Source organism: Lissotriton vulgaris, chromosome 6, assembly GCF_964263255.1.
Source record: "Lissotriton vulgaris chromosome 6, aLisVul1.2, whole genome shotgun sequence".
NCBI lineage: Eukaryota > Metazoa > Chordata > Amphibia > Caudata > Salamandridae > Lissotriton > Lissotriton vulgaris.
This window is the reverse complement of record NC_141694.1, coordinates 397,199,790-397,219,762: the sequence shown is the minus strand read 5'-3', so window position 1 is coordinate 397,219,762 and position 19,973 is coordinate 397,199,790. Positions and strand designations below refer to the sequence as shown.

At 46.0% G+C, this 19,973-nt stretch overlaps 1 protein-coding gene across 1 annotated transcript in view; it reads left to right on the top strand.

Annotated features, from left to right (window-relative positions):
* The window catches only part of CSMD1 (CUB and Sushi multiple domains 1), a 3,932,590-nt gene that overhangs the window by 2,417,380 nt on the left and 1,495,237 nt on the right, over window positions 1–19,973 (top strand). Inside the window, exon 27 of the mRNA XM_086925641.1 lies at window positions 5,527–5,718. Coding sequence (XP_086781767.1) covers window positions 5,527–5,718 — 192 coding nt within the window. The remainder of the gene's footprint in view (window positions 1–5,526; window positions 5,719–19,973) is intronic.

Genomic DNA, 19,973 nt, shown 5'->3' with positions numbered 1-19,973 from the left:
TGCACTGGTGATCTCCAAGCTAGACTACATAGATTCTCTTTACCTGGGCCTCCCTGGGCGACTTAACCACATTCTACAACTGTCACAAAACTGGTAGCCAGGTTGATCTTTCATAAACCTACAAAATGTCAAATCACACCCTTGATGAGGGAACTGTACTGGCTATCAGCGGAGCAGCATGCAGTATTTGAGATTGTTTGTAGCATGTTTAAATAGCTGTGTGTTCATCTTGGCCCATTTTCCCAAAATACACTCCCACCGACAATGTAAGATCCTCTCACCTGCATGGTATACCATTCTCTCCTTTGAAAAGAAGAGCCTCAGTAACTCTAGATTTTCCATACTCACCCCCAGAACATGGAACTCTCTGCCATTAGAAATTAGGATGACACCCTGTTGCTTCAGAATTAGACCACTTTTAAAAACATGACTATTTAAGACTAAAACTGCCGGCGCTGTGTGGTGGTTGTTTATTCTAACACCAAGAATCCGTTTGTTGCATGTGCACTCTATAAATGCTTATAACATAACATAACCAATTAGGTGCCATGTTTTAGGGAGAGAGGACAAACACGTTAGCACTGAGTAGCTGGGGTTAAGTGCACTGAGTCCTACCGGCAATAAAGAAAAGTTCAGCAAAGTAAGGGAGTAAAGCTAAATGTTTGAGGGAATACTACACAAAGTATGTTTCGTCTACCACCCATAATACACAATGACATAGCAACCGTATTGAAATGGGTATCCTTTAATGGGAAAACCATTACAAGGTGGCTAAAACATGCATGCACGTGTGTCTTCACATATGCTATGCGATACCAGCATTGACAAACACTACAGCTTGTCTTGTTAATGCAGGGAATTATTGGCTTTGACAGTACTTGTATATCTCACATCTTGAAAAACGTTCAATGGATTCCAAAAATTCGTTATTACATTGAAATATATGTGTCTTAGGCTTCGCTTTAACTAATTTGGCTTGTATAAATATTACCCACAATGTATGACCCAGCTCACACTGTCAGTGGAGACCTATCTGAATTGCAGTATGCTCAAAAAAGCTACTGACAAATGTAAGGCTTTTTAATAAAGAGTTTTATTGCCACGCTTAATAAAATAGTGACGCTCTGAGAAACTGAAATTGAATCCTTGAACGCAATTGTAAGCTCTGTTATTTTTCATAATAAACCGCTAATGATGATGGACCAGGCGTTTATATTAATAACCTACGCGCCTTGATTGCTCAAGGTGATGTCAAGGGACATTAACATCACATTGTCATTATTTGTGGAATTAAGTATGCCAAAGGTTAGTATAGTGCGATAGAATAATGTAAATGTGTGACAAATAAACATGATTATTAGTACCTATTTTGAACTACCAATGCAGTGTTATATGAAACACACAAGAAATATCCATGAACAGCAACACAAAAAAGTTCAGTGAAGAATAAAATATTGATTGTAGGACTGCTTAATAGCGTTTCAAATGTTAAATAGGAGAGTAATTCTCATTCCGAGCTTTATCATTTAGTGTATTTAGCACCAAAGATGGAGATTTGTTTTATTGTTGAAGTTTAATGTTGTAAAGGACAATAAATATTTCGTACAATAGGCAGTTGTTCCTGCTCACAAAATCTCAGTTATAGTAGAAAATGAAAATGATATGCACAGGGCGTATGCAATTTTAAAATACTGCTACCATCCGTAGCTAGCCAGATCAAGAATCTGTTAAAATGATCCATACAACTTGTGAGCAATGAAGGAAGTACAAACACTAGAACATTTTCGAAAACTGCAGATAATGTAGTGCTTCGCAACTGCTTTCATACTTTTTGTCCTGGCAGTGCACTTTGTTGATTACCAGCATCATACTTCAGGAACTCATTTTTGCTTTGTCTTGACATGTCAAACTTGACTGACCATGGTAACACAGTATTGTTGTTCCATTCCATATGACCCTTTATAACATTGTATTGTATAGGTCCAAATATGTGTACACAAATCTAGTAGAGTGAAACAATTGTAAAGTCATGCCTACAAATCCTTTGTTCCAAAATTTCGAAACATGCCTATCCCTTTGAACGTGCATTAAACACCAAGGGGACTATTATGATGGCGGGCGGATGCAGTGCTGGGACCAGTCTACAGTGGTGTGGCATTCCTGCACTGACAACTAGGATGCCAACGCCATGGTGGCGGTGGCAACCCCCATCCACAACATAGTGGCGGGTGCTGCACACAGAACTGCCTGCAATAATGCTGTGGCTGCACTTTGTGCATTTGCATGCACAACTTGGCAGGCACTGCGCGGTGCCTGCCACGTTGTGCATGCAAATGCAGGGGGGTATCATAGGTACCCCCCATGTGCACCCCCATGGCCCCAGAAAACACTGGGGGCCCGCAACGAGCCCCCACATGCAGACACCACATGCCTTTCCACGGCGGCAAAGCCAGACTCATCACACAGGACCCGATTTAACCATGTGGGTGGTCTTAATTTGAGCAGTCACCCAATGGTCTACCTATTTAGGTTTCGGTCCTCGGCTTGTACCAGGCTTTTTACATACCATAAGGAGCAGCTACTCTGCCCTCACTTTACTGATAGGGACCTCCCATCCTTTCAGTTCCCTCACATAGGGGGTCAGCCTTGCCCTGAAAAGAAAGTCTAGGACCTTTATGGCCGGTTCGGACTGAAACATGTCAGCACTAGGGTCTTAGGACCATAACATTCCAATAAAAGACCCATTTTTATGTATTTTTAATCACCCAGACAGACCCAAGAATAAAGGGAAACCGGGGATCTGCCTGAGGTATTTTATCTTAAAATACCCTTGTCTATCATTTATTCAAAGAGTTCCCAAGACTGTGGTTGAGCCCACTCTGACTTTTAGGGGTCGGGTGACCCGATGATGAAGCATGACACCACTAGGCTGTGTGTGAGGGTAATTAAAACAAAAATAGTTTTTTCCCTACATTCATGGTTGGGTTAGGTTCAACCTTTCACTAGAGAGTTCCCCCCCCCCCCTTTCTTTGTTCCCCCACTTTGGGCACAGCTAGTTCACTAGCACCACTGACCACCACTTAATCAATTGGAGTATTTTTTATGATTTACTTGGGAGGACATATTCCGGTAACAACCCTCTCAAACCCTCTAGGTATTGGGATCTCTCCAAGAATCTTGTGTGTCTACATAGGGGTAGGTGGAACCACATGAAGCAGATGAGATGTCCAGTGAGAACTGGACCGGACCGGAGAGGGAACACACCAAAACATAGACGAAACTGTGGAAGCAAAAGAGAGCTAAGATGTAAGGATTACCTTTAGCTTATATGTTAAGTCATAAACCTGAAAACGGTAAAGTCTTATAGCATTAAGTAGCATTGTCAAGGAAATACTAGAATGCATAACCAGTGAAAATATATAACAACACAAATCCTCCATTCAACGAGAAAATGACAGCTCGAATAAGAAACTTAGGCAGGTCAGGTAACATGTGAGGAGGTTGGTCTTGAAGAGTCAATGTGATCCGTCTTGTTTGCATCGATGAAGCTTTGCAGACATTCTGAGTCCTCTTATGAAGTAGACTTATTAATATAGGTGACTTTAAAAAGGCACGGATGGAAAAGTCCATATCTGGCACCCATGGAACGAAGGGCTAGTCTTACGTTGAGGAAGGCTTTACGACTTGAACTAGTAGCTTTTGAGTAATCTTGTGCAAAAAATAGAGTAGCGCCTGACCAAGAGAATTTTTTAAAAGCCTTGGCAGCTGTCAGTACTTTTAATAGATCTGTGAACTCTAAGAAATACAAAATGACACCCCTTGGTCTCTGTGAAGATGAGGAATTAGTAAGAATATGACCTAATCTGTGAGCTCGCTGTATATTCAATGTGGTGCCTTCTGGTAGATGAAGAATCTTGGGGAGAAAGGATTTAAAGGAAGCAATAGGATCTGTACCTTCAACTCCCTCTGCCAGATTGAAGATGTGCATGTTCTTTCTCCTATTCCAATTTTCAAGGTCCTCGACTTGTTTTTGTGATGTTGAAACTTGAGAGTGTAAGGAGGTAACACATTTAGTAGTATCCTGAAAAGAGGAAACATTCTGTTCCACCGTTGTGAGTCTAGTGTCCAGCTGCAGCTAATCATCTGAGAGGATGTGTAGTTTGGCATTTGTTTCTTCTTCAAAAGAGTCTGAGGGCCCTTATTTCCTAGAGTAAAAGTTCCATCGAGACTGGGGAAGCTGGTTTGGTAGGTAAGGGAGGGTCTTTTTTAAGCGTTTAACATAGGACTTACCTGTTGGTAACTGTGTGGACTCCATATCTGTGCTACACTGATCTATGTGGAGAACCCCCAAATGTTCCAAATTAGATAGTTCAGAATTTTATTTTTTGAGTTTTTAATTAAAATACTCATGGATTTTGGATTTACAGAGAGGTTACCTTTTGTTCTGTCCATCAAACTGCAACATCTAAAGTCCAGAGAGCATATATAGTATTGACAATGAGAGAGCTAGCGAAGAGGAGGAAAGGAACAAAATGAGAAAATGTGCAGCTAAATGGGAAAGCGCCTTCAAAGTGAATATTGAAGAAAAAACTGTCCAAAAATTATTAGGAGCTTTGGAATGCCTAGAGCAAGTTCAGACACCACCACAAAATGAGCAATTAAACTGCTTGAAGAGGCAATGCGTGGTACCTAAATCTTGGTCAAAGAGCGAAAAGGCAGTACAAGTTAGAGGGTCATTTTTGCAGGACCTTGTAATGCTGTGAAAGTAGAGCTAGTACGTCTCTTAGTAATGCTGAGAAAAAAATATCTCCTATAGATTGAAAGCTGAGAACAAAATTGCGACAGAAACCACATCACCTCAGTGCTTATGAGAAAGTGAGGTAAAACTGGGTTACTGCGCCTTACAGACCCCGGCTGATAGAAGTAATTACATTGCCAGAGCAAGAGTGGGTCAAAAGTGGTTGATAGTGGATGATAAAATCACCGCTTCTGAAGGGAGAAAAACGCTTGTGTAGCGTTTGAAGAAACAAAATGGCGGCTGTCATAACGCCACCTCCCAGACGCATTTAAAATGATGATATTGTCATCTAAATTACCAGAGATACGGTCAGAGAGGGCACAATGTAGTGAGGCATTATTCCGCCATCAGGTCTTCCAGGCAGCTTCTCGCAAGAGTCACCCTGTGCCCGTTTCACCCGCTCCGGTCTAGGAACCTCATCGGAACACCACCATGCCTGTCGGGCTCCAAGCCACGCCCCCCCCCCCAGATTTCCAATTATATATGGGTTTTTAGTGTGTTTGCTAACCTCCTCCTTAGGCTTAAGGTAATAAAATGTGTACTCAGTATATATAGCCAGAAAAATTATAGTTTTATCAATCTAATGGACGACTGTTCTGCTTTTGTACTTACCGTGGAGTATTTCTAAAACTTATAATACCTTAACTCACTTTAAATGTATTATTTCTTCACACTATGAACACATCCTCGTATATGTGGCCCTAATTAATTCATACATATTTTTGCAGCATCAATAGCAGCAACCTGTAATGACCCTGGGACTCCGCAAAATGGGACTCGATACGGCGACAGCAGAGAACCTGGTGACACAGTTAGCTTTCAGTGCGACCCTGGTTACCAACTTCAAGGACAGGCAAAAATCACTTGTGTTGAGTTGAATAATCGATTTTTTTGGCAACCAGATCCTCCAACATGCATCGGTAAGAGGAGAAATGTTGAATCTGCTAACAAAATATTCTTGAATACTCTTTCAACAAGGCGTTGTTGATGGATATGACATACAATTTTGCAAATATAATGTTTTATATGTGATTAGCCTTGCAATACTGTATTTTAGTTTAACGAATAATGTTATGCGATATTATGTATGTATTAATATATTGTATGCTAAGTGGGTACTAATGGACGTTAAAGATATCTTAATCAAAATAACTAAAAGCCATTATAGGGCTTTGAACTTATTGTGAAGAATTGAAGATTTTAAAGATTGTTAGATAGTGGCAAATACCGTTAAATCAACGTGGAATTAAACTCCGAAGCAAAAATTGGCCCCAAACAAGATTGGATGCTACCTTGATGAAATTGTCTCAGGGACTGCAGTTGCAAGAAGGAAAGGAAAGGAAAGGAAGGGAGTAAATTGTGTTATCTGGGACGTTTAGTATGTGGACTAATTAGTACCTTTTCCCGAAGTGACCATATATGGTTTTTTAACTGCCCATTATAGATGGCTATTTGGTTGTCACAAAGTTTACTCCAAGCCATACTTTCACTTTTTCACTTTCTGTTAATCGCACCATGTGTAATTCAACAGTTTACAAGTTTCACATTTTCCACCTCAAAGTCCTTTCAGTCTTTAAACATTAAGGGGGCCAATATGAGTCGGCAGGAAAACAGCCTGGTAATCCCTTTCTACCTCCTGAGATACTGATAGCAGGGGCATTTGTAAATGTCATGCAGGAGATTATGAACATCAGGGACTTCTTCCTAAATATAACCTGCCTTGCTTCGCTGGAGATATCATTCCTAGACAGGATAACCACAGGACTACTCACCTACTAATCATATATCTGAACACATGGTCAATTGTGAACCATTAACTTGAATAATTTTATTTTCTGGAATCTGTTAAACCTGATATACTCCTACTAACTAAAACATGGCTTTCCCATGAGTCTTATCCTGATATCCTTGCCGCGCTCCTAAGCAATTATTATATTCTTCAGACAAATCGGGCCTCAGAGAAAATAGGTGGAGGGGTTGCTGCTATAATTCACGAACGATTGAAGTTCACCACCCTCACTGCCCTAGATATTACTTCAATAGAAAGTTAGTTATCAAACTTGACTCCTCTCTAACCCCCCTTATCTGTGTTCTGATTTATGGATCCCCTCACATCATGCCTCAATTCCCCCAATTACTGGGGGAACAAATATCCCACTTGGTAATTAACCATACTAAAATTTGACTTTAAATATTGGGCCTATAAGGAGATGGATGGCCCAAGCTCATGAGAATTGACTGACTTACTTAATGGGGTGAACAGTGTCCAACATGTGCCTATGAACATTCTACCATTAACCAAAATGAAGAAAATATCAAAACATGGTTAGAGGCTGCCAGCAACATCCATGTCCCTTTTAGGAAAGTTAATACAGCCAGGTGCCATGATGTTCAGAAATGGTCCTCAGAAGACCTAAAACATAAAAAAAATAGCCCTGCACTGTACTGAATGTATTTGAAGATGGAATTACTCAACAGATAAAAAAAGTTATTCACAAAGACCAACTCAAGCAATATAAAAACTCTATTCAACAACTTAAGGCCATCTACTTTTTTAATGAATTCTGAACTCAACAAACAAATCCAAAGATATATTTGTTTCTGAGTTATCTACGCCAGATAGAGCCACAGTAAAATTACCCCCACTCAATCATCATGTAACACTTTGAAAGCCTTTTTCATTATTAAGACCAAAGCGAGCACACCCGCTCACTCGTTTCTTGGCACTCAACCAGTTACGTCTAGGAATCCTCATTCCCTGAGTCAGTTCCCTATAATCAGCCAAGAACTTTTTTTTGATCTGCTGACTAAAAGCCAAATCTGGATCTCCTTCAGACAACTGTCCCCCTCATATTTTCAAGAAATTTTGTATGCATGCCCTGATCCTCTCCTTTCTCTATTGAATGGCTCAATAATCCAGGGCTCTATTTCCAGAGCCTTCAAAGAAGTAATAGTTTTTTCATTAATCCAGAAAATAGGCACAGATCCACTTGTCCTTACTATCATCCCATCTCACTGCTTACCTCTTTGGCTAAGGTACTGGACGCCCACGTTGCTAACCGCCTCTGCTCTTTTGTCAAACAGTCCCAATTTCTTGACTCTCATAAAGCTGGCTTCTGCCGTTCCCATTCCACTGAGGGAGTACTCTTGAATGTACTAGATGAAATGAGGAAAGAAGCAGACAAGGACAATAATAAGGTACTGGTGCTCCTTGATGAATCAGCAGCTTTCAACACGATCGACCATGAACTCTTGGTGGACCGTGTCAGGGACGCAGGGGTCCAGGGATCCACCCTCAAATGGCTCACGTCTTTATTACGTGGTCACTCTCAATCGGTTCAACTCTCCCAATTTACAGTGCCCAAAGGGAAATTGACTTGCTGCGTGCCACAGGGATCATCTCTGGCCCGCTCCTGTTCAGTTTGTACTTCCTTCCGTTAGTTCAGTCTCTGAGGGAAATGAATGTGTGTACTTTCAACTATGCTGATGATATGCAATTGATTTTTGCTATTGCCAATACTCTTCACTCTATTCTGAATTTCCAAACACCTATGTATACGCAATTGGATGACTAGCAACCACTTAAAACTAAATCCAGATAAAACAGAACTTGTCTTAGTCAGTGGCTCTCGAAAGGCTTGGAACTCGAATTTCTGGCCCGCTGAGTTCGGGACTCCACCCCTACCCTCAACCTCAGCAAAGAGCCTCGAAGTCACAATTGATAGTGATCTCTCTCTCTGAAGTACCACATCAGATCTGTTGTTTCCACATGTTTTTTACAGCTCCGGAAGATCAAGAAAATTAGTAGATTCCTTACTTTTGAAGCTCTTGACAGGTTGTTGTTTCTATGGTTATCTCCCACATGGATTATGCAATCTCGCTCTACTTCAGCCTTCCGGTACATTTAATAAGAAGACTGTGTTTAAAATTGGATGACTTATCTTTAAATGCTTGCACAGCAATTTGTCTCTACACTCATCCAGAGGTATATGCCTGTGCGTAACCTGAGGTCATCAATCCTTCACCTCCAGGTTATCCCCACCATTAAAAGGAAGAGATTAGGCAGATCTAGATTTGCTATACTGGCCTCTCGTTTTTGGAACTCACTCCCTTCAAACATCAGATCCTCACTGTGTTACCTTCAATTTAGGAGACTCCTAAAAACATTTTTTTTATTACTGATTTTTTAGAGAACAAAAAAAAAAAAGAAACAACATTAACATCAAGGCATACCATAGCAATAGAGCAAAATTCCATGTGTTGGGATACAGCAGAGCACAGCCACACGTATTACACTCCTTGAAACCTTTACATATTTGTTGTTCCAGCGACGCACACCCCCCACACATCTACAATAGCACAAACAGACCATCCCACAGCTATCAATGTGTCCTGTGCGTCCCTCCTGCAGTGCTGCCACCTTAATATTCAGGAGCCTGGGCCATTAATTACATGTTAGTGGTCTTCCTCAGGTGTGCAACAAAAGGATATTAAATGTTCAGGGGCCAGACATTCCCTGGCATAAGCTCCCAATACGCGCTGAGCTGCTCCTGCCAATAGGCAGCGTCTCGCAGCCATGCAGTCTGCAACAGCTCAAACCGTCGCCCCCAATGAATCGAGACCCTGCACTTAACCAGTACAAGCAACGACTCTTCACAGATATTTTTTCAACGTGATCCAACAGACAGGTTACTGGGTCTGAGACCAGGGGTCTCCACTAAATTTCCACTTGCATTGCATACTTCACACCAGAATTTGGCCACTTTCGGGTATCCCCAATCTTAGTGCAAAAAGTACGCATCAGGAGCTGCACAGCGGCCCATCTTATCCATTTGTAGTGGAGTGTGGTACATCTTATTCAGATACTTTAAATGGATTATCCATAGCTTATTGTTAGGGAACAGTTTTCCTGTGTGAGCGCAGCAAAACTCCCACACCACCTCCGAGACCTCAACGCCAAGCTCCTGGTCCCAACCAACCCTTGCCAAGGTGGGTTCCTGAGAAGCGGAGCAGTTTACAATGGAGTACAATCTGGTGACCAGTTTCTTCAGGGAAGCCGTGATATACAGGTGCTCTCACGCTTCAGAATTTGGGTGTTGCTCCGGGAAGATGTCATATAGCACTCTACAATTTACACGTAACTGATAATAAAGTAGTGTCAAGGGCCAAAAATCTGCGTGCCTTAGGGCTGGGTAGCAAGGTCAGAAACCTACCAAACGGGAATAAATCCGCCACAGTGTGCAGGCCCAGCTCCGAAGCTCTATCAGCCATTCCCTTATCTGACAGCGGGGGGAACTGAGGATTCCCCGCCAAGTGAGCCAACGTAGTGTGTAGCACTGATAGGCAAGCACAATTTCGCCCCCTCCAAACCCATCGCACACATTTCACTGGGTCAATTTTGTTACGCGGTGCACTATATATGTCAAACACTGCAGTCGAGAGTGGGAGCGGCACAGTTCTGTCTCGCTCCACCGCTACATGCAGCTGAAACGGTACAAAAGGTACAGCCAGTGGTAAAGATAGCTAGCCTGCGCACATAAGGCACAAGCCGGCAAGTCAGGAGCGCCCAACCCACCTTCCTCCAGGGGTCTAGTCAGCATCTCATAGCCAACCCTTGGCTGGCGGTCTGCCCATGCCGATGACACTAAGCCAGACCGCAGTCTTTTAAAGAATTGCGCCGTCAGGGGAATCAGGACATTCACAAAGAGGTACAGAAATGTTGGCAAAACAATCATCTTAGCTATTGCAATGCGGCCCGCCAAAGATAGCGGCAATCCTTTCCATACCTGCATCCTCGAATCAAACTACTCGAACTGAAGTTTGCACTCCAGACCTCATTCACATCTCGACTGAGCCAGATTCCTATATATTTTGGGGGCTCAGTAGCTTATAATAATAGTTTTGCCCCAATTGATCTGCACTCCAGAGTGCCCACCAAATCTTATGACTTCAAGCGTCATTGGATATATGTTAATGCTAAGATCACTAATATACAGTGTGACGTCATCTGCATAGTGTGACACCACCAATACTCTGGTTGTGAATCCAATTCTGTGATTCACGTGATGTTACTGCAATATGGCAGCTAAGGCTCCATGGCTATGGCAAATAGTAGTGGGGATAAAGGGCACCCCTGTTTGACTCCCATAGTTATCGCAAATCTGTCTGAGATCTGACAGTTAAAACTCACCCGGGCGGACAGTAAAGTGTAGAGTGAACAGATCTTTTTTATGAAGTCAGGGCTAAATCCCAATCGTGTCAGCAGTGCAAATAGATAGTTCCACTCGAGCGCGTTGAATGCCTTTGTGGCGTCAAGTAGCGCTGCCACTGCCTTCACGACAGGACTAAGATAGTACAGTGCTGAGAATATAGTATGTAAATTGGGCGACGTCCCATGCCCTGGAATAAAACCCGACTGCTCCGGGCGGAAATCAGAGGCATAAGTGGCTGCAGGCGATCAGCCAAAAGCTTGGCGGAAATTTTTGCGTCAATGTTTCTAAGAGAAAGGGGACGATACAAATCACAGGACTCAGCTGGTTTGTCCGGCTTAAGAATTGTAACAATTAACACCTCACGCAGCGACGGGGGAAGTAAACCGGTTTCCAAGGATTCATGAAACATTTCTATGAGGTGGGGGACAAGTAGGTCCAAATACTCCTTGAAAAAGGAGGGGGTGAGCCCATCAAGGCCCGGCTCCCTCCCAGCCAGGAGAACAGAAATGACCATGCAACCTCTTCATGGATAATCAGGTCATCAAGATATTCTCTATGGCTAGGGCCAAGCCACAGGAGCTCAATAGCATCCAGGTAGGCCTGCAGCTCAATATCTCCTCAGTGCCTTCAGACGTGTACACATTTTTATAAAAAGCGGACATCACACCCGGCAGGGAGTCCGCCAGAGTCTTCCTGGGGCACCCTACCTCCCCAAATCATCACGCCGCCATCTCTTTTCCCAAATATTTTACCTCCCTCTCAGCTTCTTCCATATATTCAGTTATTTTCCCTCTGATATCTGCCAAGGTGGTCGTGCTAGAGTCTATCACCTGCTCTCTTTCCAATTTCGAGATGTCTGCCTCCAAACATCCAAGCATGCCCTGATTCGCCTGCAACACCCCAGCCTACTTCACAATACATTCCCTGCGATCACCACTTTAAACGCCTCCCCCAACAAGGAGGGCGACTCCACCGACCCCTTATTGTTAGTAAAGTAGTCTGTTATGGCAGTACAGATCTCTGCATGAAATGCAGCATCACACAGCGCAGAAGGGGAAAGCTGCCAGGTGAAAGCATGCACAGCACCTGCAGAATTGCTAATGTTAAACATACTGGGGAGTAGTCAGAGAGCACCTATCGCAGCATCCCTTGTCAACAGCCAGTGATCAATAAACAACCAAGACCCTTGGTACGTAGAGCTACAGGAGCCTCTACTCTGTAAAGCATGCATGCACCTCCATACGTCCACCAACAAGTTATCTGCAATGATAGTTTTGAGTGCTTCCACTGCCTGTGGATGATGCTGTGTAGCCCTGGAGCGACCCAACTGACTATCAGGCACAACAATGAAATCTCCCCCCAGAGCACAGTTCCAGACTGCATACCAGCAGCCACTCGCCAAACCAACGGGAAAAAGTGTGGATTATCCTGATTAGGCCTGTATACTGCTACTATTGTTAAGGGGCACTGATATAGTCTGCACACAATAATGACATACCTCTCTTCTTTATCAACTTCTACTGATGTGGTGGTCCAACACATTCCCCTACTGAACAGCAGGGAAGCCCCCCTGCTATAATAGAAATATGTAACTGAATGGGACTCCCCCCACAATCGGGTATGGAGCTGGGACAAGGAGACACCGGGCAGGTGCGTCTCCTGAAGTATTCACATACCCATCCCCTTTCGTGCAAGATATGCATGTACCAGCCTGGACTTCCAGTAGTCGTCAAGATCGCTGATGTTCCAAGTTACATAAGTAATCTTAGCAATTGCAGACCGTCTGTAGCGTGGTCATATGGCGCTGATATTCTCCTCAGGAGCGCCTTCTTAGGGACCCATGCATATGTGTAGCCAATTGCATCACATATTTCAACAGTAGTATTCCAGCCTTATTTATATGACTTGGTCCCCCCAACATTGGGAACAAATAAACCAGCAGCAAGCTGCACTCAGCAAGCTGCACCCTTCCCTCCCACACCAACCCCCCAATGAGGTTGAGAAAAACCACCCTCCCGTCTCCCAATTGCTAACATTAAACAAGTAAGGGAATTATCCCATGGGGGCCTGGCTCCACCCAGCATACTCCCCCATCTGAAGACAGGGTGGCCAAACCATGTTAAGAGTAGGTCAGAGTTAAAACTAACAGTGTAAACTTGTGGTCGTGCCCCAACCCTGGGGCCATAGTACCATTGCCACTGTATGCATCATAGTCAGCACACAGTTCAAGCATCGTTATACTAGTCTAAAAACGATGTAAGCAATTTAGAGGAGCCCAACTAGTCATTGGCACCCCCCCTCAGCGCGCTCAGAGTTATTTGGTGCATCATGCTGACGCTTCTCCACTTTTTGTGCAAATGCCTGTGCAGAGCATATTAATCATCCTGGTTCTGGAGTGTTCTCTTCGCGGGCCAACATAAAGTCCGTATAGAACATGTTACTTTGATGTTGTATCTCGCCTTTTTCGTGTGCCATGCGTAGTACGGCATCGCGATTGCGGAAATTCAGGAGCTTAGCAATTATCGGGTGACCATCGCACCCGAGGAGGCCAAGGCCCTAAGGATCAATGCGCCCTCTCCACGATAAAGACCGACGAGAGCACATCGCCAAAAAGGTCACGCAGTAAGGTTTCAACAAAGTCTTCCATCCTCGTGATGTTGGGGGACTCAGGTACGCCTGTGATGCAGAGGTTGCTCCTACGGGAGTGCGCCTCCAAATCTTCATTTTTGGCTTCAATCAGTTCCAGTATCTTGTCCATTTCAAGCATCTTTTGCTTGTCTCCTGTTATTGCATCCTCAACCTCAGACACCCTCGCCTCCAGTCAAGCAATTTGAGTGTTTTGCGTCCCCCCCGATTTTTACCCAATTGAGGCAGGCACACAACTGATCAATGCCACCAATGCTGGCCTTGACCTCCAGCAGCAATGCCTTCAGGTCATCATCATTGTGCCAGGCTCAGTTTGGGTAGCTTGTTGGACCGCCTCTAGAGAAGACTCCTCCTGGCGAGTCTGCCTATGATTCTCAAATGTTAATTTAGTCTGTTTGGTGTCTGCCTTGCCCATTCTGCCCACAGGACTGGAGAGAGGGGATCCTCGAACAGCTTACCTGGCACCTCTGGGGGCAAGGCAAATCGTGCCTCGGGCACAGAAAGAAAGAGTCAGTGTCTGATCGCTGGCAGGCACTACTGTGTTACAAATACAGGGCCCTTGTTGCAAAAGGAAAGAGAACAGCACCAAAGATGTGCCAGGCCACACTCACGAGCCACGAAAAGCGGCAGTCCACACACCTCCCAGCAGGTGCCTGCTAGTCACAGTTCGCTGCCTCCTCAAATCAGAACTCGATCAAGGCGCCTTATCTAGATAGCACCTAACAAACAAGGAGCAACAGTCGACCTTGCAGTGATATGAAAGTGACAAATGGAGATCAGGCAGGCCTCTGTCTCTTACAAAAAGCAACATATGACTTCTGCCTGCAAACAGGCCCTCCAGCTGACTCAGGCAGCCCCACCACAAGGGTCCAGTCCGTTGGTCCCATCCGCAGGCATGTTATCCTTTGTAGAAGGGGGGTTCTCAGAGTCCTCACTCCACAGCAGGGGTAATCAACCCGAGGCTAGTGCTCGCCGTGGATCACTTGATATACCTCCTTGACGGCAAACCACTGCACCCTGAAAACTTTGCAGCTCCGCTCCAGCCTTTTCCTTCTTCCATCACTCACAGGCCTTTGACCAGGGCTCAGGATTTGGGCTGCGAGGTCAGCCGCACAGCGGAGATGCGCCACAGTGGGGATGCAAGGAGGGCACAGCGCTCCCATCGTGGGGCCCAGTGAGTACGAGAAGAGGCCATCGCTGACTGCCAGAAGGTAGGCACCCCTGCCACAGTCTCATGCCACTGCAGGCCCCGCGGTACAGTACCTATGCCCTCTCACCGCCACCAGCCGCCTCCCACTGCACTTGCCCCTCTTACTTGATAGTCTTTGTCAGGGATATCACTCCCCGCACAATGGGGCACCTCCACTCCACAGCATTCAGGCTCACAGGCACAATCAGGCAGTGTTTCCTCAGCAGGCGTGAGTTGCGACGCCGACGTACCACCTCAGGGCCTGCTGTCGAACTTCGCGTAGGCCGCAGCCTCACACGACAGGCCGTCCACTCATTCTACAATGCGCACTGGCACAAAAAAAGATCTTTGCACTCCCCAGGGTGCAGGCGCCAGAAATCTCTGTGTGGGGGTAGTCAGAACATCCCCGGGTCCACAGGATTAGGACGGATTTTTGGCTTGGCCAGCAGAGCCCACTCAAAGTGAAGCCATCTTGCAGCCGGCTAAGCCACACCCTGGAGCCTCCTAAAAACGTGGCTGTTCTCCCAAGCCTATGAATGAATCAAAGAGCTGCAGACTATTTCCCATAACCAGTACCTAGAAACCGTATGGTGTAGTGCAAATATTTTTAACATAACATAACAATCACCCCAATGGTTGTTTTATTTAGGTTCTCCTTCTGGGAGTACTGCAAACCTTGCATATATACATTCAGGGAACTGCATCCTTGCTATTTAATAGCATGTAGGTCATTCATCTTAGACTATATCTCCCTATGCCAACTATCACTTGTATGAAGAGTTTAGGTCTTTGGATGGTCATTATTTCTTTTTTTTTAAAACTGAAATTGTTAGTGTGAAAACATTCTAAAAATCATTGCTTGCACACTTTTTAAGATCCTAATTAGTCACATAAGTGTTACAATTATGTGTAGAATGTTGCCTTCATTTACTAAACCCATAATTTTTTATGTCAACAGAGAAGATATACAGAGTGCACTCTCCACTTTAATCCTGAAGCAAATGTCAGCTTAGACTGGAGGTATGCTTTGTGAAGTACTGTCTCAGTCACTTGAGCAAAGAATGTTAGCCATCGGAGACTGTCATCTCAGCAGTGTTGCTGCACATCTATATTTTAAAACTGCTATCATACTTTGGTGATACTAAAACCATTTAACTGTAATTATTTTTAAGCCTGGGTGGTAAACTCCGATCCATTCGTGGGGTTTGCTGAGTGTTTCACACTCGGTGGAGCTCGCAGACTACTGAAAAACTCTGCACCGCATAGTGTAGCGAAGATTTTCCCTTGCTTGCACTCACCAACGGTAAGTTGGGGAGCGAGGAAAATCCAATGCTAGACCAATTCCCAGCGATATTTCTCATTGTGGGCGGTTGCGGATGGTCGCTATTGCTTACGTTAAGAAAACTTTTGATCGCATAGAGAAAGCTCCCACTCGAGTAGAACTTCTATTTAAGGTGACAAAGAAGCAGCGTCCTCTTGCACTATACGAGATGCTGTTCTTACTGATTTTACAGTTCCGGACAAACAACCAGCACATATGGCCGGGATGCCTGTCACCCCCTCCCAACACAATCCCCAAGGATGGGAAGTCGGACACATTTCTGAACTTTTGGAAGGCGGGAGGGAGTCTACCTCCCGGCCGTATTTATTAAAATATGAAACAAAATTAAAACATTAAATAAAAGTTTCATAATCATGTACAATTTTATATTTATTACATTTCGATGAAGACATGTTCTTTGGCTAACCTTAACAAATCTCTAATACAAAGGTTTCCTAGCCGAGTCTAACATCCTGCAAATGCATACCTTCTAAATTAAAATTGTACATCCTAGCATTAAGGGCCAACGGCAAGGTCTTAACCGATGTCAGATCCCCACTACCAAAACTGTCGCCCTCACGGTGTGAATGGCGCATGCGCAGAGGACTGTACCCTCATTGCCAACTGCAATTTCCCTTGTCTTGTTGGGGGCCCCCCTTTCCGCTCGACGCCATCTTAAAGGTCGTCCGAGCTCCCATGTGAGGTATCTGTAGGAAGGACAGCGTGGACTCCCCCCCCATCCCCACACTCTCTATCCGCCGTCGCGGATATCCGGGCCCCGGGAAATTCGTAGGAGGGGCATATAGCCGCCTCCTCCCCTGGAAGGGGCCTATGGCCGTCTCCCCTTAGGCGACCCATCCTTATTGGGTTCCGCCTCCCAGTGGGAGGGGCCAATGGCCGCCTCCCCCCGGGCGCTCCCATCCATATTGGGTGGCGCCCCACTCTAGGGACCTTGAAATTACTGCTCACCGATCATGACCTTACCGCCCGACCAAAGAATAAATACGACAGTTGTTTACCTACTAAGGAAGGAAAAAATTCTGACATAGCCTCGATGTTTCATCAACTGCACTCTCCTACAAAGAACACCTTATCTTATGGTCAGCAGTCACATCGTTATCTCAAAACATTCCTTTACTTTCTCTACAAAGGAAAAAAGGCCTATCTTCAGTAAAACTTTATTTAAACCAAACATTGCCATAAGGGGCTGGTGGGTGGGTCAAAATTGCCGCTTGTTCCGTCGAGGGCTCACGAGCAACGAGTGGGTGCAGCCTTCAGAGCACAGGAACAAGAGGACGCTTCTTCGGATTCCCGCTCTCTTTATTCTTCTTCGGGAGGGCGTGCACCCTCCTCCGGTACGCCTACCGGGGCGTGGTCATCGGTGTAAGTGTCTAGGACAACCCCTCTTGGGCGGGAAAAGGCGCACCCCGGCTAGGCCGCTTCGGGCATACCAGCCGAGACACGCCCCCCGCCCAAAATGGTTTCCCGGGAGGATCGGGGCACCCAACCATACGTTCGGGGGGACCGAGTGGTCGCCCCTTTCCATATGGCCGGGATGCCCATCACCCCCTCCCAACACAATCCCCAAGTTTTGGAAGTCTGACACATTTCTGAACTTTTGGAAGGCGGGAGGGAGTCACCCTCCCGGCCGTATTTATTAAAATATGAAACAAAATTAAAACATTAAATAAAAGTTTCATAATCATGTACAATTTTATATTTATTACATTTCGATGAAGACATGTTCTTTGGCTAACCTTAACAAATCTCTAATACAAAGGTTTCCTAGCCAAGTCTAACATCCTGCAAATGCATACCTTCTAAATTAAAATTGCACATCCTAGCATTAAGGGCCAACGGCAAGGTCTTAACCGGTGTCAGATCCCCACTACCAAAACTGTCGCCCTCACGGTGTGAATGGCGCATGCGCAGAGGACTGTACCCTCATTGCCAACTGCAATTTCCCTTGTCTTGTTGGGGGCCCCCCTTTCCGCTCGACGCCATCTTAAAGGTCGTCCGAGCTCCCGTGTGAGGTATCTGTAGGAAGGACAGCATGGACCCCCCCCCCCATCCCCACACTCTCTATCCGCCGTCGCGGATATCCGGGCCCCGGGAAATTTGTAGGAGGGGCATATAGCCGCCTCCTCCCCTGGAAGGGGCCTATGGCCGTCTCCCCTTAGGCGACCCATCCTTAGTGGGTTCCGCCTCCCAGTGGGAGGGGCCAATGGCCGCCTCCCCCCGGGCGCTCCCATCCATATTGGGTGGCGCCCCACTCTAGGGACCTTGAAATTACTGCTCACTGATCATGACCTTACCGCCACAGGCCGGATAGTTGACCAGCTATCCGGCCCCCCCAGACTCCTCCTAAAGGTCATGCCTCCACAAACCCCTTAGCCATGCTATGAAGTCTCCTATGAGTAAAACATTCCCCTCCCGGGACAGGTGAACCCCATCATTTAGATACATGTGATCACCCCGAATACACCCATGAGGAATACTATGCAACTGTGTAGAGCGAAACAATCTACCAATTTTATTGTTAACTTTCTTCACCGAATGGTTCAGTGCTGACACCGAAAGGCCCCCCCGCCATACTTTCCTGGGAATCATGTGGGACCAGGCAATCGTGCACCCCGGGATTCTTTTTGCCAACCGGCTAACGGCAGACAAAACTTGCTCGAACAATACACGTCTACTAAGCCTGGGCGTAGTTCACGTAGCCACACTCCGCGAGCTACGCGAAGATGCACTTGCACTCCACGAACTACGCATAGCTCCGCGAGCATGCGTAGTAGCTTGCTTGACCCGTTCGCGAGCCATTTTTCGTCTTCGGGAGCGCCGTGGAACTCTGGAACCTGCTCGACACCACATCTCCAGACGTCGCCTTCCTCACGGAAACATGGATAAACGCCTCCTCAGCGCCCGACATCACCCTCGCCATCCCGGACAGATACAAGATCACCCGGACAGACCGCATCAACGAGACAGGAGGAGGCATCGCCATCGTCCACAAGAACACCATCCGCATCACGACCAACTCAGACGACACCCTCACAGCCTCTTAACATCTTCACTTCCAGATACACACCGACCCCAAGACCACACTCAGAGACACCCTCATCTACAGACCCACAGGACCTCGCACACAATTCAGCGAAGACATCGCAGACTTCATCAGCCCGCACGCCATCGCCTCCGCTGACTACATCCTCCTAGGGGACCTCAACTTCCACCTGGAGAACAACAACGACAACACCACCACCACCCTGCTGGACAACCTCGCCAACCTCGGACTCATGCAACTGGGGAACACCCCCACCCACTACGCCGGAAACACGCTTGACCCAGTCTTCTCCTCCAGCAAGTACATCTCCTTCAGCCACTCCCCCGGACTCCACTGGACAGACCACAGCTGCGTCCACTTCAGCTTCAGAAAGACCACGACTCACCACCACCCGCAACAGGTTCCCCGCAGGAACTGGAACAAGATCACCACCGACCAGCTTACCACTTCACTGAGCCAGAACCCTCCCGCCATAACGGACCCCAACCAAGCAGCCAACAACCTCACACAGTGGATCACCAATTGCACTCGCCCAACCAGCCTCGACCACTCGCAGTCCGGCTTCCGCGCCAACCACAGCACCGAGACCGCCCTCATCGCAGCCACTGACGACATCCGAGCCCTGCTCGACAACAGGGAAACAGCGGCCCTCATCCTCTTGGACCTCTCCGCAGCATTCAATACGGTCTGCCACCGCCCCCAAGTGCAGCGCCTCAGCAACATCGGAATCCAAGAGAAGGCAC